The sequence below is a fragment of the Serpula lacrymans genome, assembly GCF_000218685.1.
Source record: "Serpula lacrymans var. lacrymans S7.9 unplaced genomic scaffold SERLAscaffold_1, whole genome shotgun sequence".
Classification (NCBI taxonomy): domain Eukaryota; kingdom Fungi; phylum Basidiomycota; class Agaricomycetes; order Boletales; family Serpulaceae; genus Serpula; species Serpula lacrymans.
The window spans coordinates 1-27,423 of NW_006763290.1; the positions used below are offsets into that span (position 1 = coordinate 1).

Genomic DNA, 27,423 nt, shown 5'->3' on the forward strand with positions numbered 1-27,423 from the left:
GATACTAACCTTAACCTTAACCTTAACCTTAACCTTAACCTTAACCTTAACCTTAACCTTAACCTAACCTTAACCTTAACCTTAACCTAACCTTAACCTTAACCTTAACCTTAACCTTTAACCTTAACTTAACCTTAACCTTAACCTTAACCTAACCTTAACCTTAACTTTAACCTTAACCTTAACCTTAACCTTAACCTTAACCTAACCTTAACCTTAACTTAACCTTAACCTTATACTTATAACTTAACCTTAACCTTAACTTAACCTTAACCTTAACCTTAACCTTAACCTAACTTTAACCTTAACCTAACCTTAACCTTAACCTTAACCTTAACCTAACTTAACCTGAATGGAGGTGTTCTCCATATGATGTAGCACGAGTATAGCTTTGTGTCCTATGTGACCCATTTTTCTATGGAGTTTGTTTACGTCCAGTTTCAGCTTTGCTACGTTGGCCCGGTGCGTGCCCCATTTCTCTGTTTTTGTGAGTTGATAGAGGCTTTCAGATTGCGGTATCATGGCTATGACCTTGCGTTGTGGTAGGGGCATTTTTATGAGGCATACACCATTTTCTACGTGTATGGCATATCCTGCACTGTCCATGCGGCTGGCTGATATTAGAATCTGTGCCATGTCGGGACAGTATAGTGTTTCTCGTAGTTGCACCCGAGAGACACTCGTTCCGTTTGGTAGATTGATTGATACAGTGCCCTTGCCTTGGGCATACATTGTTCGTCCATCAGCCAGCAGGATTGGAATGGGGTCAATTGCCTCTACACTTTTGAAGAGGGCCTTGTCAGGACAATAGTTGTTGCTCGCTCCGCAATCAACCAGGGCATTATAGGATGTGCTCAATGAAGATGCTCGAGCACATGTTGCCACAAAAGCATAGACTTCGTCGCTAGTAGTATTTGTTGCAGCAGCCACATTAGCTGTGGGTGTTTGCTGGTTTGTATCAGCCGTTTTGGGATTGGCTTTACGGGTTTGTGGACGTTGTCCTTCTTTTCCTCTTCCGGGTGCATAGCAGTACTCATTTGTATGACCAGTTTTCACAGGACATTTTGGGTTCGAGCATTTAAAATGCTGATGCCGCTCTTGTCGTGTCATTTTGGAGTACAATTTTGCAGCCAGGGCTGATTCGGTTTTTGACTTTGTAGCAATGCTACGATGGTCAGCTTCTTCGGTGATATGGATAATGAGGTCTGCCGAGGATAGTGGTTGTTTAGAAATGTGGGCAGCTGCAGTTATTAATGACAGCAGAGGACAATATGAGGCTGGCAGTGATGATAGGATCATTGCCGAGAAATCCTTTTCGTCTACCGAGGCACCCATGCTTGCTAACTCTTCCTTTAGTCTTAGCAAGTCACCAAGATGAGGCCTGACATTGCCGTTTTCAGGACATCTGAGGTCCTGTAGCCTGCGTCGGACATCAACCTGCATCATCTCTGATTTGCCTTCGTGCATTATGGTTATAGTAGCCCATATAGTGGCTGCCGAGCTTTTGTCCTGTATCTGGATTAATGTCTCATCGTGTATGGTCGAGTATAGCTGTTGTGTGACGAGGCACTCCTTTTGGGTATATTTGTCCACTTTAGCCTCATACTCCTCTATTTGTTTTTCAGTTATTACTGTTCCATCATCTAGTTTAGTTACACCTGCCGAGTCATGCTTGTAATTTTTGACAGGTGGCTTCCAGGCAGATCCTAGTAGGAATCTAGACAGTTCTCTTGCTCCGACAGCAGTAGTGACTCTTGTCTTGTATGTGATCCAGTTCGAACCATCCTTTGCTAGTTTAGGTACTTGAAAAGTAGCACCCGAAGCATTGCTGGTGAAAGACATGTCACCAGGGCTCATAACCTGATGTGATGACTAGAACTGTAAAGTAAAAGACTCTCAGTCTTTCTGGTAAATGACTGATATATTAATCAAATGTACCTGTAAAGTAAAAGACTCTAAAGGAATGTGTAAGTATGAGTTTTAACTGCAATAATAGTGTTTACTGTACCTCAGTCTTTCTGGTAAATGACTGTCTAAGGTAGGATGAGTGCGCTTTTCTGTATCCTAATTAGGAAACTTATGTAATCTATCAGAATGTCGGAATAGTTGAATGAAAGTGACTGCAAGAATGAAGAATCTATTGTAATGTATATAATATGCCAACATGGATATTTCAGATTGTTCGAATTCGTCTTGAGTAAGGGAAGTCATTTTTGAGTTGGTGGTGTAATATGAAGAATAATAATTTAGTTTATTTTCGAGACCAACATAGTTATTCTATTTACAAGCTAACTAAAATACTGAAATAATCAATCATGTTGATGCGAACTCAAAGGACTCTAGAAAGCGACCAAGTCCTTCTTGAGTATCTAGTTGAAATGTGCAGGAAACCTACAGATTTTGTGTAGATTTCCAGAACCGAACATCCAGAGCAAGATTCGATTGAAATGTGCCGGAAATGACCGAGTTTGCGGGACATTCTCATGGTTCATAATCTCAGGTTTTTCGCAGTGCTCACCTCTAGTTTGTGAAATCACCTTCTACCTTCCCAGTAACATCAATGGCAGATACTTCAGTATTAGTAGATCCTTTGCAGTTATGCGCTCCCGACTCCACATACTTAACTTTACTGGTCAACGACCGCCCTGGCTCTCCTCCTGACGGTAACCTGACGAACTCCGCCATGCACGCCATCACATTCGATGAGGTGCACTGTCTGGCATCTCTTCATGAATTCCAACCCTTCGATCCTCTCCATTTCCGGCTCCAACATCCCGCTCACAATAGTCGTGTCTACGACAACGTCGATGTTCACCACTATCTGACTTCTTACGGCCCCCCTCCGAGTGTTGTGCCTGTTTACACAAACTGGTTCAGGCCTGGGTTTAGCTTTACTACAATCAATACGGAAAATGATATATACGAATATCTCACCCAATGCCAGTTCATGAAGCTGGGAAACGTTGCGGAGAGCTTGTATTGGACAATTATTGATGGCAGTCCGGTAGTGGTGCGGCCGGGACATCATTTATTACGGTTCACCAACACCCAAAGCGGTAGAGCAGGGCGACCGGACATCTTGCTAACCCTCCCCCATGGCCCACAGAGTTCACCCGCCCTGTCGCCAGTATTGGCGGTGGAGTTGAAGACAAACAAGGCATGCAAATCGTTTCAGGGAAGTACTCTTGGGAGACTCTGCCAAGGGGTGGCAGACCGTACTTACACGCCCAATCGGTCAGCTGAGAACAGTGGTGAGCGTGACTGGAAGGTGAAGGCTCAAGCCCTAATTGCCCAGGTAAAGTGATTGTTCATGCTAGTTGAGCAGCAAACATTGATATTTTGTGAATTGAGGTGTGGAACCAATCAAATACCAGGCGGTTGCAACATCAAATAATCTCAACCTCCACCGAATATCTTTTTGCCTATAGAGAGGGCAATACTTACTTCATATCTGCCATATATGATTGGAACCCACCTGACTTGGAAACAAGGCGGACGAACTGGGTTCGTCTCGTTGTGTACGTAACCCACGCCATGCTCAGTCGGTATCCCACTGGGTACGCAGGGCCCCATTATCCCCTTGTTTTGCCGTATCTGGCTTCGCCATTGTTGGACCAATATGTAGCTGAGCTACCACCACCACCGACAAGCAAGCAAGATGGTGAACAATCAGGAGAACAGGTAAGCTTATTTTACATGCAAAGTGTGACATGCAAGCTGAAGCTTTTATCTGCGCGACAGTCGCATGACCAACAGGGAGGCATGCAATATGCGTTCAAGTGGTTCTACCAAATGGTTATCCCGCGCGTGAAACCTTCGTCTGTGGTGATGTACACTGGCCAGCGTGCAGGCCGCTCTTTCGCTCTTAAGGAACTGACCAACATGGAGACGAAGAAGATCACCTATCGTGATGCTCTCCTCTGTCTCATGGAGCTCATCAGTGACAGTAATGGCTGCAAGGTGTACCGAGGAAAGATGGACAACAAGGACGTCGTGGCCAAGGTGATGAGCGGTGGGGAGGCCAAAGAGCGGATGAAGGTGGAGAAGGACATATACGACAGATTGCTCGACATGCAGGGAAGTAGTATCCCTCAATGCTATGGTCTGTTCGAATGTTTGGGATCCAGCTACATCCTCGTGCTGTCCCACTGTGGCGATCCGCTGGAGGCATTTTCGACTCTCCACAAAGCAGACAAGTAAGAGAATCATTGCTCTACATATGAGTTGACGTTGACACAGACAATATTGCTTAGACTACAGCTGATGAACATATTGATCAATATCCACAAGCGTGGTGTGATCCACAATGACGTCGAGCCCCGAAATGTGGTGCGCGGGCGTCAACGGAATCAACTCAGCCTCATAGACTTTGGCTTGTCAGAGGTGCACAAGTGTGGCAGGTTTTGTGATGAGATTGATAATGCCACAATGGAGTTGGAAATCTGAGCTTCCAACACAACTACTGTAAGCAAATCATTGTTGGACTTATTTGTTGGACTTGTATCTATTTGTTGGACTTGCATGTATGTAGATGTGTGTTCAAAATTGTGTCATTGATTGAACGAAAGTTAAGTGGGAAAGAAAGAAAGAGCAAAGCGAAGGGCGTCCAGGACGCCCGTCTGCCAGACTCACATGACAGCAGCTATACAGAAAAGTGGGTGTTCATGAGAGACCTTTGCTGCATATTGGGCTGCGTCATCTAAAGTCGTCAAACGCCAAGTGGGCGTCCAGGACGCCCGTCCGCTGGACGTGGATCTCTGTCACATTGCGGCCGACGGATGTAGTCTTCTGTCCCTGGTGGGCGTCCTGGACTCCCATCAGCTGAACATGGCCCACACATAAATTTCATTTCCCCGCCGCCCACGGATGCAGGGTCTCTCCGTCATGGGCGTCCGCGACGCCCATTTTCGTTCTGGTTGATTTAACCTTTGCATTTGATGTCACATTTATAGCATGTGTATATATACATTATATCTATCAATACAGTAAAGTCCTTCATGCAATATGAGTGCGTTTCCCTCGACGACGTTTATTGGGACCCTTTGTCTCCTTTGACTTCGACGCTTCAACGGTTGTCTGATGTTCCTCAACGTCTACGTCGCTTGCAGATGGCAACGGTGTAAGCGGGGATGACGCTGAATCCACATTCTTTAACGCAGCCAACGCAGCTTCTTCCTCCTGCTCAGGGTCTTGATCAAACAGCGGATCATCAATCCTTAGTTGCTGCACGGAGGGGAGAGTCGTGACTGAGGGTTCGGGAGGATCGAGGTCCATAGGGGCGCCAGATCCGGATGCCATTGAAGTAGAAGGGGCTTGCTTCCGAGCCTTCTTCTGCGCGACAGCGTGGTCAGCCTGAGTCTCCTTTAGCTTCCGCTTGCATGATCCTGTTGTGGAATTGTCTGGAGCGTTGCTGACGGCCTTTCCTTTCCCTTTGTCCATGCATTTTGGGCGGATTTTGGGCTTTGCTACCGCTTTGCCTTTGCCTCGGCTTGTAGCAGGGATATCCGTGTTGTCATCATCGCCCAAGGAGAGAATGGCGTCGTCGTCGTCCGTCAAAGAGATCTAATATAAACCAAATGCTCAGACTTCGTGGGCGAAGCTCTGAGAATGTATTCGCGTACCTAATATAAACCAAATGCTAGGTACAGAGTAAGTATATCACAAAAAACAAGGAAGGTATAAGATCCTCACCTCAGACTTCGTGGGCGAAGCTCTGAGGTGGGCGATCGTTGCTACGAAGGTTTTTAAACTCGAACGGAAGTATAACTAAGGGGGTAAATTGCCCCATCAAAACGCACGGGCCATCCTACCACTACACTTTGTTAGTATGGTGTCCTGCGCCATACTTTCCCTTCATACGACGCTTGTCTTTGTCGACTCGCGTTTTCTAACAGTCCGTTGGCCCTAGAAACACATTTTCTAGAATACCTCATGATTCATTTTAAGTATTTCAGAATAAACAATAACATACTAATAACCACATCTGTGCCAACAAAGGCGGCGTGCATAACTCCTTTATCAAATGATATATTGTTGAGGAATACATCCGGAGTTCCTGTGGCAATGAGACGATAAATGTGAACTTGCTTCGTTTGCGGTTGACGCCAAACACGGCCCCGTAGTTGAGCATCCTCCTGATCAGACCACAAAGTATCCTAAACAAGAAATAGTGTTGAGTGGAACGTCCCGAACATCAGCATGGTATGTTTCACTCACCACAATGATCAGGACGTTAGCGAACACCAAGTTTAAGCCTACCATACCAACGCCTGAAAGAATAAGCACACAAGGTCCTGACTCCTTGTTAGATGTGCGGAAGGCATCGATGGCTGCTTGACGTTTCTTCACCGGCACGCTACCGTTCAATTCTACAGCTTCAATGCCATAAATGGCAAGAATCTTTAATGCGGTTTAAGCGTTAGTGTACGTCGTGTAGTAAATGAATGACTCACGTCCAAGATTGCGTGATTAGATGTCGGGAATGCTGAATACACTACAATTTTGTCGCACTCTGCTGGGTTGCGTTCGAAAGATCCGTACCGATTGTCTGGCTGAATATGACGCCCATCCTCGGTTGCCATCACCAGTTGACGTCCGTCTTGCTGGAGGTGATAGTCGATCACTTGTCCGAGCACATCGAGCTTCACAGTCACCATTGCCTTATCACACCATTCCTCCAATGTAAATGGCTTCTCCGATGGCTCTGTGTTCCTGGCTTCATTCGCCTTTGGATGTAAAGAGCTCTGCAAAATTTGTTATAAAAATTCTGTTAAAGCGGTGAGATTAGTAAAAGTAAGGTCTGTGGAGGTGGGGGGCGTCCAGGACGCCCTTCCCACATAGGAAGCTCACCTTTCCAGCGCCGTAGTACGCAGCAGTTGGATGATCATCCACAAGCTCCTTTGCGATGTTGTGCAAGTTTTTGCGCTCCCAATTGTACATAGAAAGTAGCAGAGGGTGCTCAGTGTGAGGGGACAACCCAGAAATTGGCTGTTGACTGAAATCCTTTGAGTCCACAGTCCTGCGAATTACTGAACCCGCGAATTTGTCGCGCATGACGTTCATCCAACTGAGGATGGATGTGCGATATTCAGACGCGTTGTCGTTAGCAAATTTGTTGTTACCAACCATGACACCACGAAGAAGGGTTGCATCAAGGTTGTCTTGCTTTCTCGACCTACAAACTTTACGCTGAGATGCGTTTATCTCCTTGTTCATAGTCCTAGATTTGTTGTTATTATTGGGGCCTTCAAATCCAGACAGTCCCATGAAGCGACCAACGTGCCATAGATCCTACATTCAAAATACAAATTCATTAGCACTGATAATAAATATTCTTCACATTGGCTTACAGATGGTCTTGTCAGCACCGGTGTAGCAGTTAGCGCGATAGTGACATTGGCCTGATGACGTAGAGCCCAAACTGCGACGTAGAGCTTGTTGTATTTCCGCGCGTCGTGAGCTTCGTCCATAATAAAAAGACCCTATTGTTGGCTGTAGACCATGTTTTTGATCCATTTTTGGTGCAGAATGGCAAATTGAGGCTGCGCACCGAGGTTGCTGTCCAAAGCAACCCAGATGGTGTCTGAATTGCTTTGCAATGCCTAAGTCATACTACATCATTAATGAGAGATAATCATATCAAAGAGATTAAGACTTACCGTTTGAGGAGCCAGTACGATGCGATGACCAGGGGACATTTTGGATTGCGTCCCTATGGTCTCCCACCATTGCTCCCGTTATTGCAGTTTGCCCGTGTAAGGCAAAAGGTCGAAGGTTCCGTAACGTAAATACCGCTCAATCTCGTTCGTTAACTGAGCGTGGAGGTTCGTGGGGCAAATGATGATCGTTGGATAATCAGGTAGATTGGCCCCAGTTGAGGCACACTTGTATTGACCTAAAGAACGAACGAGAACACTGTTAGCCAGTTTGACCGTCCGCGACGCCCGAGCGGTACTACTTACCAAAGATCCCAGGAAACTTGCCATGCGTGTCATAGAAATTGCGAAAGTAGGCAGCGCATGCTACCACTCCGATTGCCTGCATCATTTTACCTACGCTGACCTCGTCTATCAGCAATACCGGTTCTCCCTTCAGCATTTTGTCCATCATCTTCACAATGCCGACCAGTTGATGCCATTTCGGAGTCAGTGCGACCGCTGCTTGATTTTTGTCCAGCCATTTCTGCCCTTCATTTGACCAAGGCTTAACCGTGGTGGTGGGATCAGTCTTGGTCTGAAAATGTGGGAGAGTGTGCGATTGTTCCAACCCGAGCATCCACCAAAGGTTGTCCTCGGTTTTGTCCGCGAATTCTTCAACTCCTTCTTTCCAAGCAACCGATGTTCCTGATTCAAAGTCAAGGGCGGGCAAGTCTTGCGTCTCCAGATCCATAAAGTGTTTCATAAACTCGTGGATGGCTCGTTCCAATGCTGAGACTTGGTCCGTGGTGGCCAGTTTCTCCAATGCATCTCTTAACATTTTAGGGATACCTGTAATCAAAATCCACGACTCAACTCAATGCTATCAAAAGGACTTTGAAAAAATCAACACTTACACATCTTATTGCCGTTTCCATTCTTATCCAGGCCCATGGCTCCCAGCATATCCACAATTTGTTGACGCTGATCTTCCATCTGTTTGACGGATTCTGGATCGTCGTATCGTTTCAACAATCAATTTGTCCCAACTAGCCAGATAGTGTCGTATGCGAGCTGATGTCGGTGTAGTGTCACCTGTAGTCAACTCTGTTTGAGAATGCGAAATAAAACAGTGGGTAACGTGTGATCATATTGAATGGCGACAACATTAAACATACCTAGCCAAGATGTGTTTACTGTCACCTGAAGTTCCACCATTTTGACCCGCTCGCAATTCAAATTTTTCCGGTATCGGTTCCACGTGCATGCCATGATCCGCTCGAGGAAGTCTTGAACATTGTCTTTGAGGAACGTCGCAGTGGCATCAGCGGCACCGTCTTCACCAAAGAGTGCATATGCGAGGAATGGATATGCCTTGTGAACCTGAGCTCGTTCTAAAGTCGGAAGCTAAGGGGTGATTTCAGTGTAAGTGTGTGGAATCATCAATATCACTCTCTTGACATTCGGAAGACTTACATCGCGGGATTTCCTCGTAAGGGCCACAGCCCTGCTCCTTCAATGTAGTGTCAATGATATCCTGAGCCTTCCACACGGACTTCCAGTTTGCGCTGACAAAGGACGTCCAAGCTGAGCGGCCTTCCACATGTTCGTCCGATTTCCGCTGAGTGACTTGTAGCTTATTGCTTGTCGGTGCTGCAAAAAAGGACGCCACAAATGATGAAACCGCTTCATGCGTTTGGACGCTCCAATGGACAATATTGTGAACGCCATCTTCTACGAGCCAGGATGCGGTGGGGTAGCCGGTGATCACTTGCCAACGACCCCAGCCCCAAGGATTGTTGTCGGGGTCAGCGAGAGCAAGCAGCGCACCCGCTATGGTGAAGGAGGGCATGGTTTTTTCGATGTATTCAGTATGAGGTAAAATGGAATGGGTGAGTTTGGGGGAGCAGCAGTTTCAAGGACTCAATTTATTCAATGTTTCGAAGTCCGACCCCTTTGACCACATACATGAGGTGGATATTAGACTGACACCATGATACCTCGAGGCGAAGCACTGTCATTGTCAACAAGAACAATGTAATGTCTCATTGACTATTGTACCATGTGATGGACACTTGAATAATAACAAAGTACTTACCGGCCTAGCAAGGAACATTGATCAAAGCAGGTGAAGCAAGGGCTTTTTGGGCTTCCCGGACGCCCCCCCGTGGCACTACGTGAGAATCCAATTGTAAAGTGTTATTGTGGTACATGGGTTATGGGTTACGGGTTAACCCAAGCAACAAAGATCGAAGCGGGCAAAGCAAGTGCTTTGTGGGCGTCCAGGACGCCCACCCGTGGAGTCAGGTGAGAATCCCTTGTAAAGTGTTATCGTGGTATATGGTTTAACCACAGCAACAGAGATCAAAGCAAGTGAAGCAAGCGCTTTGTGGGCGTCCTAGATGCCCAACCCTGGCGCCAGGTGGGAATCCCTTTGTAAAGTGTTGTGGTATATTTGGGGTTACTCTAAGTAACAGAGATCAAAGCGGGTGAAGCAAGTGCTTTGCGGGCTTTCTGGACGCCCACCCGTGGCACTACGTGAGACTCACTGTAAACACTTTATTTGTGAGCTTGACAAAAGCACCACTGTGCGCGTCCCAGGCTTCCAGGACGCCCACAGTCTCTTGATGGAGTATAAAATCCCATTCTAGTGTATCTCTTATCGCCTCTGCACATGAAGCCTGGAGTCTCATGTTTGATCGGCTCTTCCCTCCCAAAAATAATCCCGCTAAAAATTGACTTCACAATTTTCCTTGTTGCCAATACTATGTTCAATATATGGAACTTATGCGTAATGTGGGCTCAAAGAGCGCAGGGGTTATTCGAAAAGCCTTACATGCAAAATTCAATACAATAGCTTGGGTTCCTCATTCTGAGATTGATAGGATGTTGTGCACATCTGTAATGTATGGTGGCAATTGGATTTTACTTCCACCAGGGGGTCACAGTGCTAGACCCCAAATCACTATTAACCTAATTCAACATCGCCGTCAACCAATTTTGCTGACAATACAAGATCCTCCACAGGAGGTCAGAGGGAATAGAAGAAGGATCCAGGACAGATATGAGCATTTGAGAGAGGAAGAGGAGAGTGATGATGAATGATGATGCAGCTTAGCAGTGTAAATTGGAATTCAACTGGGCCTTTATGTAATAGTATATTTGTTATTGATACAATGTATATCACAAGATACAAGATATGGTTGTCATCTTTAATCAATGTTGCACATCCCTATATATGTGGGCGTCCATGACGCCCAATTGGCATGCCAACACTTACATTGCTCGTCAATGCCACAAGGTTTAGCATTTGGGCATAGGCAGCTGTGTAAATGTTCTTGCGGTGCATGGGCGTCCTGGACGCCCCTCCGTGTCCTCACAAGGTATTTATTTGAGCACGAATCCAAGGATACACTGGATGAACTATACGTGGGCATCCTGGACGCCCAAATCCTTTGCTACGGCTTTTTGAATGAACACAATGAAACATTCAAGACATGACATTGATATTGTCGACAAAATACTGTACATAGCTATATTCCTGCACAATTATGACAATGTTGAGTGACCGTTACTTCTGGCCTCGCACAGCGGCCTGCCTTGAACTCTGGCGCTGACCACGGCCCCCACTTGATCCTCGGCCCCTACGTCCTCTTCCTTTAGTTGACCCTTCTGTGACATCTTCTGATTCACTCATGGGAGGGACTGTGGACAGTGGAGATGAGGGCGGCTCTGTGGAAGCCCGCGCAAAACCATGTTGAAGCGCTGCCATTGCTGCATCTTCGTCTTGGTAGGGATCACGATCAAAATTAGGATTGCTGGCTCGGAGAGTTTCAATATCAGGCAAGGAGATATTGCCTGCAGTCGATGTACCATGCTCGCCAGAGAAAGAGGAAGGGCCCGCAGTCGAGAGAAGAGGGACATTGGCTGATTTACGCGTCTTCTTCGGTTTTACGACAGTTGCGTCAAGTTGCTCTTGGCTTGGTTTGCGCTTGCGCAATGTGCGCAAGGAGGAACCTTTGGCTGTGTCATCAAGTTTTTTGCCTTTCTCTTGGCGAGTGACCCGTCGCTTTGGCTTAGTCTTTGCCTTCCCTTTTCCCGTGGCTTTGGGGCTGGTGGGCTCATCCACGTCCATGTCGTTCCCAATCGCAATGTGCTCTTGATCGTCATCGCTAACCAAGGAAAGCAGGGCGTCGTCTTCTTCTGCGTGGCCGAGGAAGGCTTTCCCTGAGAATATATCGTATTAAATAAATGAGCAAGTCAATAAAAATGAATACTGACTAATGACTACCTCTGTTCCGACAAAGACGGCATGCATGACGCCCTTGTCGAAAGAGATATTGTTGAGGAAAACGTCAGAGGTGCCCGTAGCCACTAGACGGTAGACGTGGACTTGCTTCGGCTGTGGTTGATGCCACACACAACCTCGCAGTTGTGCGTCTTCCTGGTCAGACCAAAGCGTATCCTAGAAAATGAGAGGGTTAACGAATAGTCGATGATACAATGTGATCAGTACCCACCACAATGATAAGGATGTTGGCGAACACTAAATTTAAACCTACCATGCCGACGCCCGACAAAATAAGCACGCGAGGACCGGAATCCCTGGTAGACATGCGGAACGCATCTATTGCTGCTTGATGCTTTCTGAGTGGCACACTGCCGTTCAACTCCACAGCTTTGATGCCATAAATACTGAGGATCTTGAGATAATGCGTTAATATGCTGATAACATAGAAAGATCATATAAACTTACATCTAGAATTGCTTGGTTAGATGTTGGGAATGCCGAATATACAACAATTTTGTCGGGTTCGGCGGGGTTGAGGTCGAAGGACCCATAATGATCGTCAGGCTGAATGTCCCGTCCATTATCCGCGGCGGTGACAGGTTGACGTCCGTCTTGTTCGAGGTGGTAGTCGAGTACTTTGCCTAAGACGTCGAGTTTCACTGTTACCGAGTCCGTATTACGCTATTCTTCTAATGTCGTAGGTTTCTCCCATGGCTCTATGTTTCGCGCTTCGTTTGCCTTCGGATGGAGGAGAGCCCTACGGAATTTGTTGTAAAAATTCTGTGCAGTGAGTTGTGAGTCATGAGTGGGTTGAGTGTGAGGGGGAGGCGTCCTGGACGCCCAGGAAGCACAGTTACTCACCTTGCCAGCGCCATAATATGCAGCAGTCGGATGGTCGTCCACGAGTTCTTTCACAATGTTGTGTAGGTTCTTGCGCTCCCAGTCATACATCAAAACAAGTAATGGGTGCTCGGTGTGAGGAGGCAAACCAGAGATGGGTTGTTGATTACAATCTTTTGAGTCGACGGTCCTGCGAATCACTGATCCAGCAAATTTGTCGCGCATGACATTCATCCAATTGAGGATGGACGATCGATATTCGGAGGCTTCCTCATTCGCGTACTTATCGTTGCCGACCATAATGCGGAGGAGAGTCGTGTCGAGATTATCCTGTTTTCTCGACCTTCAATCTTTCCGTTGGGAGGCGTTGATCTCTTTGTTCATCGTCCTGTATTCATCAGCGTTGTCGGATCCTTTGAATCCTGGAACACCGATAAAGCGACCGACGTGCCATAGATCCTGAAGTGAAGGATCAACCAGAGGGTAAATGACTGATAACAATTCGAGATTTTTCACTTACTGATGGTCTTGTTAGCACGGGTGTAGCGGTGAGCACAATTGTGACATTGGCTTGCTGATGAAGGGCCCGCATGGCGACATAAATCCTATTATATTTGCGCGCGACGTGAGCTTCATCCATCACGAACAGGCCCCATTGTTGTCCGTATACCGTCTGTTTCACCCATTTGTTGTGTAGTAATGCAAAACGCGGCTGCGCCCCAGTGTCGTGGTCAGAAGCAACCCAAATAGTATCAGAATCACTCTGTAATGCCTATGAACCGATAAATGTGAAATTTGCCTAGTGAGACATGAAACGCGAGAGATCGACTTACAGTTTGAGGCACTAATACAATGCAACGACCAGGAGACATTTTTGATTGGGTCCATATAGTTTCCCACCATTGCTCGCGCTGTTGGAGTTTGCCGGTGTAAGGCAAGAGGTCGAAGGTTCCGCGACGTAAATAATGTTCGATCTCGCTCGTGAGTTGAGCATGGAGGTTGGTCGGGCAAACAAGAATGGTAGGAAGGTCTGGGAGGTTAGCCCCAGTGGAAATGCATTTATATTTACCTGGATGAGAGTTAGTGTGATCGACCGTCCAGGACGCCCGAACGTTGTACTTACTAAACATTCCAGGAAATTGTTCATGTGTCTGATAAAAATCACGGAAATAAGCTGTACACGCGATGACTCCAACCGCTTGCATCGTTTTCCCTACGCCGACTTCGTTCATTAACAGCAATGGCTCTCCCTTCAATACCTTGTCCATCATCTTTACGATGCCGACCACTTGGTGCCATTTAGGTCGAAGGGGGACTGCTGCGTTGTTTTCTTCAAGCCATGTCTGGCCTTCGATGGACCAAGGTTTGATACTGGCCGTTGGATTGGTCTTGGTTTGGAAGTGTGGGAGGGCGCGCATCTGTCCTAGTCCCAGCATCCGCCAAAGATTGTCCTCCGATTTATCCGCAAAGTCTTCCACGCCCTCTTTCCATGCAACCGCAGGCGGCAACTTGAAGTCCAGGGTGGGTATGTTCTGCATGTCCTGATCGGTCAAGCGCTCCATGAATTCATGAATAGTGCATTCCAGAGCTGAGACTTGGTCCGTGGTGGCGAGTTTTTCTAATGCATCTCGCAGCAATTTAGGAACACCTATAGACAAAATTAAAACCAACAAGGTAAGTGCTGAAAATACTTCGAAACAAGTTGCGACTTACGCATCTTGTTTGATTTTCCACTCTTATCAAGACCCATTGCTCCAAGCATGTCAATAAGTTGTTGGCGTTGATCTTCAATCTGTTTGACTGACTCAGGATCGGTGTAGCGCTGCAACAACGTGATAACCTTATCACTGCTGGCCAGATACCGTCTGATGCGAGCTGATGTGGGGGTGACGTTGGTTGTAGTTAGTTCTGTGAGAGCGAGAAACATTGTTGTTAGAATAATAGTCAAAGAGTTAGAAGTTCGCATACCGGTCCAAGATGCTTTCATGTTTGCCTGCAATTGAACCATTTTCACGCATTCGTGATTTAGATTCTTGCAGTAGCGGTTCCAAGTGCACGCCATGACTCACTCGATGAAGTCCTGTACATTATCTTTGAGGAAGGATGCGGTGGTGTCTACAGTGCCATCCTCTCCGAAGAGAGCATGAGCGAGGAATGGATATGCTCGTTTCACCTGAGCTCGTTCCAATGTTGGGAGCTATGGGGTCAGAAAATAAGATATTAGTACGTGATGACATTCCAAAATGAGAATACTTACCTCGCGGGATTGCCTGCGGGACATTACCTCATAAGGGCCACAGGATTGCTCTTTCAACGTAGAGTCAATGAGATCCTGAACCTTCCACACCAACTTCCAATTCGCGCTGACAAAGGATGTCCAAGCGGCACGACCTTCAACATGCGAGTCTGATTTGCGCTGCGTGACTTGCAATTTCTCGTCGACATGGGCTGCAAAGAACAATGAGACAAAGGACGACACCGCCTCACGGGTTTGGGCGCTCCGATGAACAATATTTTGAGGGCCATTGTCGACGAGCCATGGGGCTGTATGATATCCAGTGAGCGACTGCCATTGACCCCATCCCCAAGGATCATTGTCGGGATCTGCAAGAGCTAGCAAGGCGCCAGCAATGGTGAAGGAGGGCATAATGTTGGATTTATTGTTAGAAATGTGGATATGGTGTTATGATGTGAAATGTTGGGGTAATTGGTTAGCAGCAGATTGCTCGAGAGTCACTTTATTAAATTTTTTGAAAGTCCGACCCCTTTGACCACATGCACGAGTTGCACACTGTGAACTGATAGCATCAGGCATCAAGGCATTGTCAAGGGTGAGCTTTCTAAAACACTGATCAAACTGAGTATCTCATACCAAGTGTTTGTATAATTATGTCTCATTGCTTTGCTACTTATTACACATATAGAGTGTAATGCGAAACAAAGCTATATTATGTTACAGGTTGGTCAAAGCAAAGCAAAGAGCTTTTTGGGCTTCCAGGATGCCCCACTGTGGCAGTAGGTAAGTTTTGTTTTTAAAGTGTCCCAAATGCAAGGATGTGGGCTTCCCGGACGCCCCTTGGTGCCACTGGCTGAAAGAGTGCTTGGACAAAGCTACACAAAGCACATTCCGGGCGTCCAGGATGCCCGACTGTGGCATTGAGCTTAGGAATGCTTTTCAAGCGCTGTAAAGCAATGCTGATTGCATTCCAGGCGTCCAGGACGCCCACCTGTGGCACTGAGCTTGGGAGTGCTTTGCAAAGCACTGCAAAGCAACCCTAAGCGCATTTTGGGCGTCCAGGATGCCCCAATGTGGCACTGAGATTGCTTTGCAAAGCACTCCTAAGCGCATTCTGGGCTTCTAGGATGCCCAATTGTAGCACTAAGCTCAGCATTGACGTTTGATCCATACTATGGTATACTTTTCGGGGAATCTTTCTTCTATTCAGCACTGCAAAGTAACCCTAAGCGCATTCTGGGCATCCAGGATGCCCCAATGTGGCACTGAGCCTGGGATTGCTTTGCAAAGCACTGCTCAGCGCATTCCAGGCGTCCAGGATGCCCTATTGTAGCACTAAGCTCAGCATTGACGTTTGATCCATACTATGGTATACTTTTTGGGAAATCTTTCTTCTATCTAGCGATTGCTTTAGCAATTTCTTCCTCATCCACATTGCCTTCATAGAGCTTTTCATGCAGGGACTCCAGTGGTAAACCTTTGATAACATCTGGAGGATTTACAATGTTCCTCAATGACTTACTCATCTTGGCAGAATAAGCATCTCACATCATCCTATGGCATAACACTTCTTTGAAAGGTACTTGTCTAGTTACTTATCTGGTTAAGATGAATGTGAAGTACCCAGAAGAAAAGAATGTCCCAACCTACCTCTAGCATAGATGACGCATAAGATTGTGCAAAGCGCTGCTGAGGGTGTTCTGGGCTTCCCAGACGCCCCAAAGTGGCACTGCCCGACCACTGTGCCAAGCGCCATACATTGCATGTCTGGGCGTAGAGTGTCTGGAACCTTTGCTACCCTTGCTGAAGGGTCAGTGCAATCCAGGCATCGAAGACGCCCAAATAGGTTACCACAGGACTTTGCAACTGAGGTGTGCATCACACCTTTGTGTTCACGTCGCACCACTATGTTATGTCATGATGCAATCAACCAAAGTAATGCAATGTGTACTACCTGCTCGTCTGTCAAATTGTAACCCCTAGACTTGGTGTGCAAGCACAAATGCCAGACCTCAACCCACAGCGCATATAGTTTGCATCTTACGGCATACCACAGGTGCAGTTTGGGGCATCCAAGAAGCCCCTTTACATGCCGTCCTCCCATGGCAGTAGGCAAGTGCTTGCGTGGATGTATACCCATGCCCTGAAAAGCATGAAAATTTGGGTAAATTCCAACCCTAGGAATGGGTCTGAACCAACCTACAATGTCTCATAACCAACACTTGAACGAAGGCCAGTTGCCAGTGGTCGACCTCGAAAACTCAGTAGTATGGAAGCCACTGTGAGTTTTTTTTCGCTTTTTATCTTTGGCTCATTTTTTTGATACTTATTGCTCAAAAGTTCCTTGAAGGATGTATTGAGCGGCAGCCTGACATGCTCCTGAGGGAGTTACAAGAGCAGTTGAGGGAGGTATGTGGTGTGGAGGTACATCTATCGATGATCCTTAGGACCCTGCAGAGGCAAGGGTTTACCATGAAAAAGGTGAGAAAATCAGTTCCTATCTACTGATACTATTAAGAACAAAGCTTGAAGGAAGTGTCTAGCCACTTGCTGAGAGCAATCAGGGACTGGAACTAGAGTCCAATGTGAGTAACTAGAGAATAGGAAGCATTGGACTCTGCAGTACTGTCCGATGTTTTGTAAACAAAAGGTAAACAAAGCAGCCACAAAGGCGAAATAATAGAGAACACAATCAATAGTGAATGATAGAAGAATAGATAGAGAAAGAAGTGAAAATATATAGGTAGCACAAAGGTGCAGAATCACCAAAACTAACAGATACTAACTATTGTTTCTAGGTTACCAGTTCAGCATGCAAGTGTGATGAAGATGACAGGGCCATCTTCAAAATACTTGTTGGGGAGCATTTTTGACCAGATCAGCTGGTCTTTGCAGATGAAACTCACTTTAACAGGCACACACTGCACCGCCCATATGCTTGGGCTCCTCAAAATCACCGTTCTCGGCGCCGTGACTTTTTTGTTCGTGGTACACGGTACTCAATACTTCCTACCATGTCGCTGGATGGGTTATTGCACTTAGAAGTACTTGATCATCCTTTCAAAGGTCCAGAGTTTCTGGAATTCGTTGAGGGTGTTTTAGACCGTATGCAGCCATGGCCACTCTCCAATTTTGTGTTAGTGATAGACAACGCGACAATCTATAAGGTCCCAGGCATTTGAGAACTAGTAGAGTCAAGGCAAGTACTTTCCCCCCTTCTATTTCCGCTACTAATGTTGGTGTTTTATTCAGGGGAATGCGTCTATTATACCTCCCATCATATTCCCCGGATTTAAATCCTATCAAAGAGGCTTTTTCATCTGTAAAAGCCTGGCTTCGAAACAACCACGACTATGTCCTTGGTGAAACAGAGGGTCCTGCCTGTGACTCATATGCCTTGATTTGGGAGGCTGTTTGCCATTCAATCGTTTTTGTTTCCACAAGTCTAATCGCTGACTTCGTCTTCCTCGTCCCTATTCTTATCCTCCTCCCCGTCGGCATCATCAGCATCATCAGCATTATCAACTCCAGTTCTGATCCATCTGATCCAATCTTGATAACTTCCAAGCTCTTATTATGCCTTCTTTTCTTTTCCAAAACGACAGGGAGGCCCTTGACTTCACTTAGATCTATAGCTAGCTCGTCTTTGCTGCCATGTAACCCAAATACTGACATAACCGCCCGTTTTGCATAGCTTTTCAGTATGGTGGCGTGGTTGGTCCCCATACCACCTATTTTACTCAATGATCCAAGTGGCACCATGAGGATCTGGTCAATCGTCAAAATCTCAGCCAGCCACAAGTCCTCTAATAGGCCATCAAAGTGTTTGGCCGGCAGTTTCTTGTGTATATAACTCACAAGATCCTTGGTACTGGGATATTCAGTTCCTTTTACACTCACAGGCGAAGTGTCATGTAATGTAGGTGTTATTGAGTGTATCAGCGACTCCCTTTTGCACATTCGCGACGGCTGAGTGCTAGGAGGAGGGCTTGGAGTACTTGGAGTACTTGGAGTGTGGGACCTACTAGGAGTGATATTTTTGATTGTTACATGGACATTGGGTATCCCGCTTGACACACACTGTTGTTTGCTCAATGTGCGGTCAAATTCCAGGCAGTGCGGTGGGCCATAAACTGATGCCTGTCTGAGCGACTAAATACTAACATCAGCATCTTTTTTCAGCCGCTACAAAACTGGACTCACAATTTTTTTAGCCCATAAAGTCATTTTTTCGTGGCTGAGACGGCGGTGGTTATCCATACCATGCTTCCTGTCGATGAAGCAATGGCCATGATGCATTTTGCATCGGATGGACTTCTCAAGGATCTTGAATGCCTTGAGCTGCGAGGTGAACTCTGGGTTGGGTTCAGGTGGGACATCATCAGTGCGGCTGCACTTCTTGCCTTTGTTAGTCACGGAGAAATGTGATGTGTGGCTATAGGTTGCTTAGCCACCCAAGAGCTGACTAGCAGGTTGAGAGTTCAAATCCTGTCTGTGTTAATTTTTTTTATCAGCCACACAACAATTTCCAACATCTATAAGATCATTTATAGAGCTATATGAGTCTCTATAAATGGCAGAAGTTCTATAACAGGTTTGATTACTATAACAGCTTTATGAGTACTTATAGTGCTATAGAGCTCTATATAGCTACCCCCATTTTTCCTGATGGATATGACGTAACACGTGAGTCCTATAATCACAAGGCTGGGAAACTGATAGTAACGTCGTAACAAAGGTGTTACCCATGGCCAACATACATAACCAAGGGAAAGCTTGAGTGAATGGGTGTACAATCTTTTGTTTCTTACAGGTATTATGTAATAATCACGCAACAAAATAACTCGCGGCTACATAGCATGGGAATCATAAGCTTTAAATTAACCAGGATAGCCATTCAACCTGGAAATATAAGCCCATAAACCGATGGGTGCGGCGGGCGCAGACATCACAATTAACCTGTGAAAAAGCGCATATATGCGCATATAATAGTGACATGCTGTACAGAAAGTCCATATGGATGACTGACATAACAGTGAGAGCACAGTTTGGGCTAACTTAACCGACAGTAATGGTGGGATATGATGATATAGGCCCGGATATTGATAAGTACAGTGGGTTCAGGTGTTACAAGCTATATGGTATATGAAAAAAGCGCATATATGCACATATAATACCAATATGCTGTGCTGCGGCTTCCCAAAAATGACTAAGCAGCGAGAGGACACAACTAAGCAAGCGATAACACAGTAACACCTTGTGCAATGGAGGGCAGAATGGCACATGAGTTGCAATGCAGCAAGCTTCACCGCACATACATAACCTAAATTGGGAGTAAAGTGCGGGGCAGAGGTGTGATGCAACAAGTCGCACCACACATCTGATTACATACGTAAACCAAATTGGGAGTAAATTGCAGGGCAGAATGGCGACTCAGTTGGGGTGCAGCAAGCTGCACCCCAACTTTGTCTGACTTAATAAACCATATAGGGAAAGTAGTAAACCAAATGAGGAAGGAGATCCAAATATGGGATAGAGCGTCAATGATATAGTGCGATGCTGCACCGCATGACATCATACGTTCCAATTGTTCCACCTAATTTGGCTCGTAACTAACCAAATTAGGCAGGAACTCTGCACTGCACACCACAAAAAAGAAGCATGGACTTACGCTCCAGGACTGTGTCAACATATTGGCGTTGCAATAGGGATATTGTTTTGAACGATCACGTTGGATTTCTGTTCCGAGGATGTATTTTGCTTCTACAAGGTCCCGCATTTTGAATATGGATTCGAGTTTGGCTTTTGTGATATCCATGAGTTTCCGGGATGAAGCTCCTAGGAGGAGGTCATCTACATAGACAACAACAAAGCATATTTGTTTGTTGTCCCGGAATACATAGAGACATGTTTCTGCATTTAGTCTTGTGAAACCGAGCTCCTGGAGCTTGCAATCAAAAGTTTTGTTCCATGTACGACCAGCTTGTTTTAATCTGTAGATGGATTTATTCAACCTCCAGCAGTATCCAGGTTGGATAGGAACACCCCTTGGAGGAAGCATGTACAGTTCTTCTTCAAGTTCTCCTTTGAGATAAGCTGTGGATACGTCCATCTGATCAAGTTCTAGGTCATACTTTGCTGCCAGGGCTAGAATAATTTGCATCAACTCTAAGTTTGCAACCGGAGCAAAAACTTCCTGGTAATCAATCCCCTCCCTTTGAGTAAAACCTCGTGCAACAATCCGGAGTTTGTATCTCTCAATGTTTCCGTTTTGATCAAACTTGATCCGGAACACAGGTTTTGATGTGATGGGTTTCACTCCCTTTGGAAGTGGAACAGTGTCATATACTGCACTAGTATTGAGACTTAGGAGTTCCTCCTCCAAGGCAGACTTCCATAATTCTCCATCCAGACGTGATAAGGCTTCCTTTAGTGTCCTTGGAAGGTCTGTGTTAGATGGACCGGTACTTGCTATTCCAGCAAAGAATGTCTCCTCTGTATCAGATGTTTCTTCATGAACCTCAGGAGTATTAGGTTTCTCCATGGAGTTGTCATGCTGCTCTTTTCAAGACTGTTGCTCATCTAGAGTCCTTTGATAATCTCGGTTTTTGTCTGCAGGATGAGTCTGGCAACTGCTTCTGCGTACTCCTAGGACTTCAGTAGGCATGACTGCTCTTTTAGGAACTTGTGCAGGTACTCCAGGGAGTAGACGCATTTGTGTGTGTGTTGCCCCACTCACTCCTGAAGGTGTTGAATCACTCCTTGGAGGCGTTGGATGCCTTCCAGAAGCTGATCCAATGGATAGGCTGTCTAGCTGTATTTGGACTTTTTCCACATCAGCTGGCTGTATGTTGAGGGGCTGTCCTCCCACTGACTGTAACTCTACTTTGGCTTTCCGTTCTGAAAATGGCCAGTGTTCAGGTCTTGGTTATAGATACTGTTGTGGAAGGTGTCTTAGCTGATCAGGTGCTCCCACTGCTCTCGGAACGTCTCCACGGAGGTATTGTCCCACTGCTCTCGGAACATCTTCATGCTGATATGGTTCCATTGCTTGTGGAACATCTCCTTGGAGATGTGGTTGTTAGTTTTGGTGATTCTGCACCTTTGTGCTACCTCTATATTTTCATTCCTTTCTCTATCTATCCCTCTACCATTCAGTATTGATTGTGTTCTCTATTATTTCGCCTTTGTGGCTCCTTTGTTTACCTTTGTTTACAAAACATCGGACAGTACTGCAGAGTCCAATGCTTCCTATTCTCTAGTTACTCAATTGGACTCTAGGTACTGTATACCTGTCATACTCTCTAATAATATAGTTACTCACATTGGACTCTAGTTCCAGTCCCTGATTGCTCTCAGCAAGTGGCTAGACACTTCCTTCAAGCTTTGTTCTTAATAGCCCTCCTTCACCATAGCGGGTGCGCTGCTCGCTCTTGCCAATCCCGACAACAATCCTTGGGGCTGGGGTCGTTGGCAAGCAATCACCCGCTACCCCACCACACCCTGGCTCGTGGAAGATGGTGTTCACAATATCGTCCATTGGAGCGTCCAGATGCGTGAAGCGGTTTCATCATTTGTGGCCTCATTCTTTGCTACACCGGCCAGCAAGAAGCTTCAAATGACTCAGTGCAAATCAGACACACACGTGGAAGGCCGCACAGCTTGGACATCCTTTGTTAGCGCGAATTGGAAATTGGTATGGAAAGCTCAAGATATCATTGACACTACGTTGAAGGAGCAGTCCTGTAGACCTTACGAGGAATGGGCTGGAGGAAATCCCACGATGTAAGTCGTCCAAATGTCAAGAGAGTGCTATGATGATTCCACACGTTCACACTCAAATCACTTGTTTAGCTTCTGACTTTAGATAGAGCTCAGGTTCACAAGGCATATCCATTCCTTGCATACGCACTCTTTGGTGAAGATGGTGCCACCGATGCCACTGCAACCTTCCTCAAAGACAATGTTCAAGACTTCCTCGAGCGGATCATGGCATGCACGTGGAACCGATACCGGAAAAATTTGAATCGCAAGCGGGTCAAAATGGTGGAACTTCAGGTGACAGTAAACACATCTTGGCTAGGTATGTTTAATGTTATCGCCATTCAATATGATCACACGTTAATTACTCTTATATTCCGCATTCTCATACAGAGTTAACTACAGGTAATATTACACCAACATCAGCTCGCATACAACGCTATCTGGCTACTTCAGACAAATTGATTACATTGTTGAAACAATACGACGATTCGGAATCCGTTAAACAGATCAAAGATCAGCGTCAACAAATTGTGGATATGCTGGGAGCGATGGGCCTGGATAAGGGAGGCAACAGCAATAAGATGCATGAGTATTGATTTTTTCAAAGTCCTTTTAATAGCATTGAGTTGAGTTGTTGATTTTGATTACAGGTATCCCTAAAATGTGAAGAGATGCATTGGAGAAACTGGCCACCACGGACCAAGTCTCAGCATTGGAACAAGCCATCTATGAGTTCATGGAACACTTTGCGGATCAGGAGACGCAAGACTTGCCCGCCCTCAACTTTGAATCAGGAGTATTGGTTGCTTGGAAAAAAGGAGTTGAAGAATTTGTGGACAAAACCAAGGACAACCTTTGGCGGATACTTGGGTTGGAACAATTGCGCACTCTCCCACATTTTCAGACCAAGACTGATCCCACCACCACGGTTAAGCCTTGGTCAAATGAAGGGCAGAAATGGCTGGACAAAAATCAAGCAGCGGTTGCACTGACTCCAAAATGGCATCAACTGGTCGGCATTGTAAGGATCATAGACAAAATGCTGAAGGGGGAACCAGTATTGCTGATGGATGAGGTTGGCGTAGGCAAAACAATGCAAGCAATTGGAGTGGTAGCATGTGCTGCCTACTTTTGCAATTTCTATGACATACACGGCAAGTTTCCTGGGATCTTTGGTAAGTAGTACTGCTCGGGCGTCGCGGACAATTAAACTGGCTAACAGTGTTCTTGATCGTTCTTTAGGTCAATACAAGTGTGCCTCAACTGGGGCCAATCTACCTGATTATCCGACGATCATTGTTTGCCCCACAAACCTCCATGCTCAATTAATGAACGAGATTGAGCGGTATTTATGTTACGGAACCTTCGACCTTTTGCCTTACACCGGCAAGCCGCAACAATGGGAGCAATAGTGGGAGACCATATGGACACAATCCAAAATGTCCCCTGGTTGTTGCATTGTACTGGCTCCTCAAACAGTAAGTTTTAATCTCATTGATTTGATTATCTCTCATTAATGATGTAATTTGACTTAGGCATTGCAAAGCAATTCAGACACCATCTGGGTTGCTTTGGACAGCAACCACGGTGCGCAGCCTCAATTTGCCATTCTGCACCAAAAATGGATCAAAAACATGGTCTACAGCCAACAATAGGGTCTTTTTATTATGGACAAAGCTCACATTGCGCAGAAATACAACAAGCTCTACGTCGCAGTTCGGGCTCTACGTCATCAGGCCAATGTCACTATCGCGCTAACTGCTACACCGGTGCTGACAAGACCATCCGTAAGCCAATGTGAAGAATATTTATTATCAATGCTAATGAATTTGTATTTTGAATGTAGGATCTATGGCACGTTGGTCGCTTCATGGGGCTGTCTGGATTTGAAGGCCCCAACAATGACAACAGATATAGGACTATGAACAAGGGGATAAACGCATCTCAGCGTAAAGATTGAAGGTCGAGAAAGCAAGACAACCTCGATGCAACCCTTCTTTGTGGTGTCATGGTTGGTAACAACAAATTTGCTAACGACGACGCGTCCAAATATTGCACATCCATCCTCAGCTGGATGAATGTCATGCGCGACAAATTTGCGGGTTCAGTAATTTGCAGAACTGTGGACTCAAAGGATTTCAGTCAAAAACCCTTACGCTGAGCACCCTCTGCTACTTTCTATGTACGATTGGGAGCACAAAAACTTGCATAACATTGCAAAGGAGCTCATGGATGATAATCCAACTGCTGCGTACTACTGCACTGAAAAGGTGAGCTTCCTACGTGGGACAGGCGTCCTGGACACCCCCCGCCTCCACAGACCTTACTTTTACTAAATCTCACCGCTTTAACAGAATTTTTAATAACGAATTTTGCAGAGCTCTTTACATCCAAAGGCGAATGAAGCCAGGAACACAGAGCCATCGGAGAAGCCATCTACATTGGAGCAGTAGCGTGATAAGGCAACGGTGATTGTGAAGCTCAACGTGCTCGGACAAGTGATTGATTATCACCTCCAGCAAGATGGACATCGACCAGTGATGGCAACCAAGGATGGGCCCCATAATTAGCCAGACAATTGGTACAGTTCTTTTGAATGCCACCCAGCAGAGTGCAACAAAATTGTAGTGTATTCAGCATTCCCGACGTCTAATCACGCAATTTTGGATTTGAGTTATTCATTTACTACCCGACGTACACTTACATTTAAACCGCATTGAAGATTCTTGCCATTTATGGCATTGAAGCTGTAGAATTGAATGGAAGCTATTAAGAACAAAGCTTAAGGGAAGTGTCTAACCACTTGCTGAGAGCTATTAGGGACTGGAACTAGAATTACTTAACAATGAATAATGGATGTTCAGGGGGGGGAAAGAGGGGAGCTTACATGTGACGAGAATGAGACGGCCAACTGTGATAGTATTGTAAATGATCATTCCTGCATCGTACTGCGAGCAAATTACATACAAATAAATATTAAGAACAAAGCTTGAAGGAAGTGTCTAGCCACTTGCTGAGAGCAATCAGGGACTGGAACTAGAGTCCAATGTGAGTAACTAGATTATTAGAGAGTATGACAGGTATACAGTACCTAGAGTCCAATGTGAGTAACTAGAGAATAGGAAGCATTGGACTCTGCAGTACTGTCCGATGTTTTGTAAACAAAGGTAAACAAAGGAGCCACAAAGGCAAAATAATAGAGAGCACAATCAATACTGAATGGTAGAGGGATAGATAGAGAAAGGAATGAAAATATAGAGGTAGCACAAAGGTGCAGAATCACCAAAACTAACAAGGGCATGGTTTTTTTAATGTATTCAGTATGAGGTAAAATGGAATAGGTGAGTTTGGGGGGAGCAGCAGTTTCAAGGACTCAATTTATTCAATGTTTTAAAGGCCAACCCTTTTGACCAGATACATGAGGTGGATATTATACTGACACCGTGATACCTGAAGACAAAGCACTATCATTGTCAACTAGAACAATGTAATATCTCATTGATTATTGTACCATTTGATGGACACTGGAATAAAAACAAAGCAATTACCTAACCAGCAAGCAACAAAGATCAAAGCAGGTGAAGCAAGGGCTTTTTGGGCTTCCTGGACGCCCACCCACGGCACTACATGTGAATCCAGTTGTAAAATGTTATTGTGGTATATGGGTTATGGGTTAACCCAAGCATAAAAGATCAAAGCGGGTGAAGCAAGTGCTTTTTGGGCTTCCCAGACGCCCACCCGTGGAGCCAGGTGAGAATCCCTTTGTGAAGTGTTATTGTGGTATATATGGCTTAACCCAAGCAACAGAGATCAAAGCGTGTCAAACAAGTGCGTTGTGGGTGTCCCGGATGCCCACCCCTGGCGCCAGGTGAGAATCCCTATGTAAAGGTTATTGTGGTATATGTTTAACCCAAGCAACAGAGATCAAAGCGGCTGAAGCAAGTTAAGGTTAGATGCCCCACTGTGGCAGTAGGTAAGGGTAAGGTTGGCTTTTCAAAGCGTTACAAATGCAAGATGTGGGCTTCCCGGACGCCCCTTGGTGGCACTGGCTGAAATAATCCTTGGACAAAGCTGCACAAAGCACATCCAGGTGTCCAGGACACCCCACTGTGGCATGAGCTGGGAATGCTTTCTAGCGCTGTAAAGCAATCCTAAGTGCATTCCAGGTGTCTAGGACACCCCCCTGTGGCACTGAGCTTGGGAGTGCTTTGCTAAGCACTGCAAAGCAACCCTAAGGGCATTCCGGGCGTCTAGGAAGCCCCAATGTGGCACTGAGCTTGGGATTGCTTTGCAAAGCACTGCTAAGCGTATTCTGGGCTTCCAGGATGCCTAATTGTAGCACTAAGCTCAGCATTGACGTCTGATCCATACTATGATATACTTTTTGGGAAATCTTTCTTCTATCTAGCGATTGCTTTAGCAATTTCTTCCTCATCCACATTGCCTTCATAGAGCTTTTCATGCAGGGACTCCAGTGGTAAACCTTTGATAATATCTAGAGGATTTACAATGTTCCTCAATGACTTACTCATCTTGGCAGAATAAGCATCTCACATCATCCTATGGCATAACAATTCTTGGAAAGGTACTTGTCTAGTTACTTGTCTGGTTAAGATGAATGTGAAGGACCCAGAAGAAAAGAATGTCCCAACCTACCT

General features: G+C 45.8%; 7 protein-coding genes across 7 annotated transcripts; 4 read left to right on the forward strand and 3 right to left on the reverse strand.

Annotated features, from left to right (window-relative positions):
* Positions 1 to 2,473: 2,473 nt before the first annotated feature.
* Positions 2,474 to 2,981, forward strand: SERLADRAFT_454341 (uncharacterized protein; the record flags this gene model as incomplete). The annotated part of the gene is made up of 1 exon (XM_007311921.1): positions 2,474 to 2,981. A coding segment is annotated over one exon (420 nt), but the record flags the coding sequence as incomplete, so codon positions are not given.
* Positions 2,982 to 3,025: 44 nt separating this feature from the next.
* SERLADRAFT_454343 (uncharacterized protein) lies at positions 3,026 to 4,576 on the forward strand (the record flags this gene model as incomplete). The annotated part of the gene is made up of 4 exons (XM_007311922.1): positions 3,026 to 3,295; positions 3,352 to 3,681; positions 3,742 to 4,196; positions 4,254 to 4,576. The coding sequence occupies 3 exons, from the start codon at positions 3,535 to 3,537 to the stop codon at positions 4,444 to 4,446; spliced, it is 795 nt and encodes a 264-aa protein (XP_007311984.1).
* Positions 4,577 to 4,995: 419 nt separating this feature from the next.
* Positions 4,996 to 7,697, reverse strand: SERLADRAFT_431568 (uncharacterized protein; the record flags this gene model as incomplete). Its single annotated transcript, XM_007311923.1, has 8 exons — positions 4,996 to 5,562; positions 5,979 to 6,155; positions 6,217 to 6,399; positions 6,453 to 6,743; positions 6,850 to 7,290; positions 7,350 to 7,459; positions 7,550 to 7,601; positions 7,659 to 7,697. 8 exons carry the CDS (start codon positions 7,695 to 7,697, stop codon positions 4,996 to 4,998), a joined length of 1,860 nt encoding a protein of 619 aa, XP_007311985.1.
* Positions 7,698 to 7,736: 39 nt separating this feature from the next.
* Positions 7,737 to 9,486, reverse strand: SERLADRAFT_431569 (uncharacterized protein; the record flags this gene model as incomplete). Its single annotated transcript, XM_007311924.1, has 5 exons — positions 7,737 to 7,894; positions 7,962 to 8,486; positions 8,552 to 8,644; positions 8,813 to 9,022; positions 9,111 to 9,486. 5 exons carry the CDS (start codon positions 9,484 to 9,486, stop codon positions 7,737 to 7,739), a joined length of 1,362 nt encoding a protein of 453 aa, XP_007311986.1.
* Positions 9,487 to 11,205: 1,719 nt separating this feature from the next.
* Positions 11,206 to 15,412, reverse strand: SERLADRAFT_404424 (uncharacterized protein; the record flags this gene model as incomplete). The annotated part of the gene is made up of 12 exons (XM_007311925.1): positions 11,206 to 11,861; positions 11,916 to 12,099; positions 12,197 to 12,337; positions 12,391 to 12,606; positions 12,787 to 13,095; positions 13,286 to 13,537; positions 13,599 to 13,834; positions 13,889 to 14,413; positions 14,479 to 14,673; positions 14,734 to 14,758; positions 14,852 to 14,962; positions 15,023 to 15,412. The coding sequence occupies 12 exons, from the start codon at positions 15,410 to 15,412 to the stop codon at positions 11,206 to 11,208; spliced, it is 3,240 nt and encodes a 1,079-aa protein (XP_007311987.1).
* Positions 15,413 to 23,501: 8,089 nt separating this feature from the next.
* SERLADRAFT_344915 (uncharacterized protein) lies at positions 23,502 to 24,177 on the forward strand (the record flags this gene model as incomplete). The annotated part of the gene is made up of 2 exons (XM_007311926.1): positions 23,502 to 23,940; positions 24,008 to 24,177. 2 exons carry the CDS (start codon positions 23,502 to 23,504, stop codon positions 24,175 to 24,177), a joined length of 609 nt encoding a protein of 202 aa, XP_007311988.1.
* Positions 24,178 to 24,204: 27 nt separating this feature from the next.
* SERLADRAFT_431574 (uncharacterized protein) lies at positions 24,205 to 24,725 on the forward strand (the record flags this gene model as incomplete). The annotated part of the gene is made up of 4 exons (XM_007311927.1): positions 24,205 to 24,243; positions 24,301 to 24,402; positions 24,457 to 24,552; positions 24,612 to 24,725. The coding sequence occupies 4 exons, from the start codon at positions 24,205 to 24,207 to the stop codon at positions 24,723 to 24,725; spliced, it is 351 nt and encodes a 116-aa protein (XP_007311989.1).
* Between the last annotated feature and the right edge of the window lie 2,698 nt (positions 24,726 to 27,423).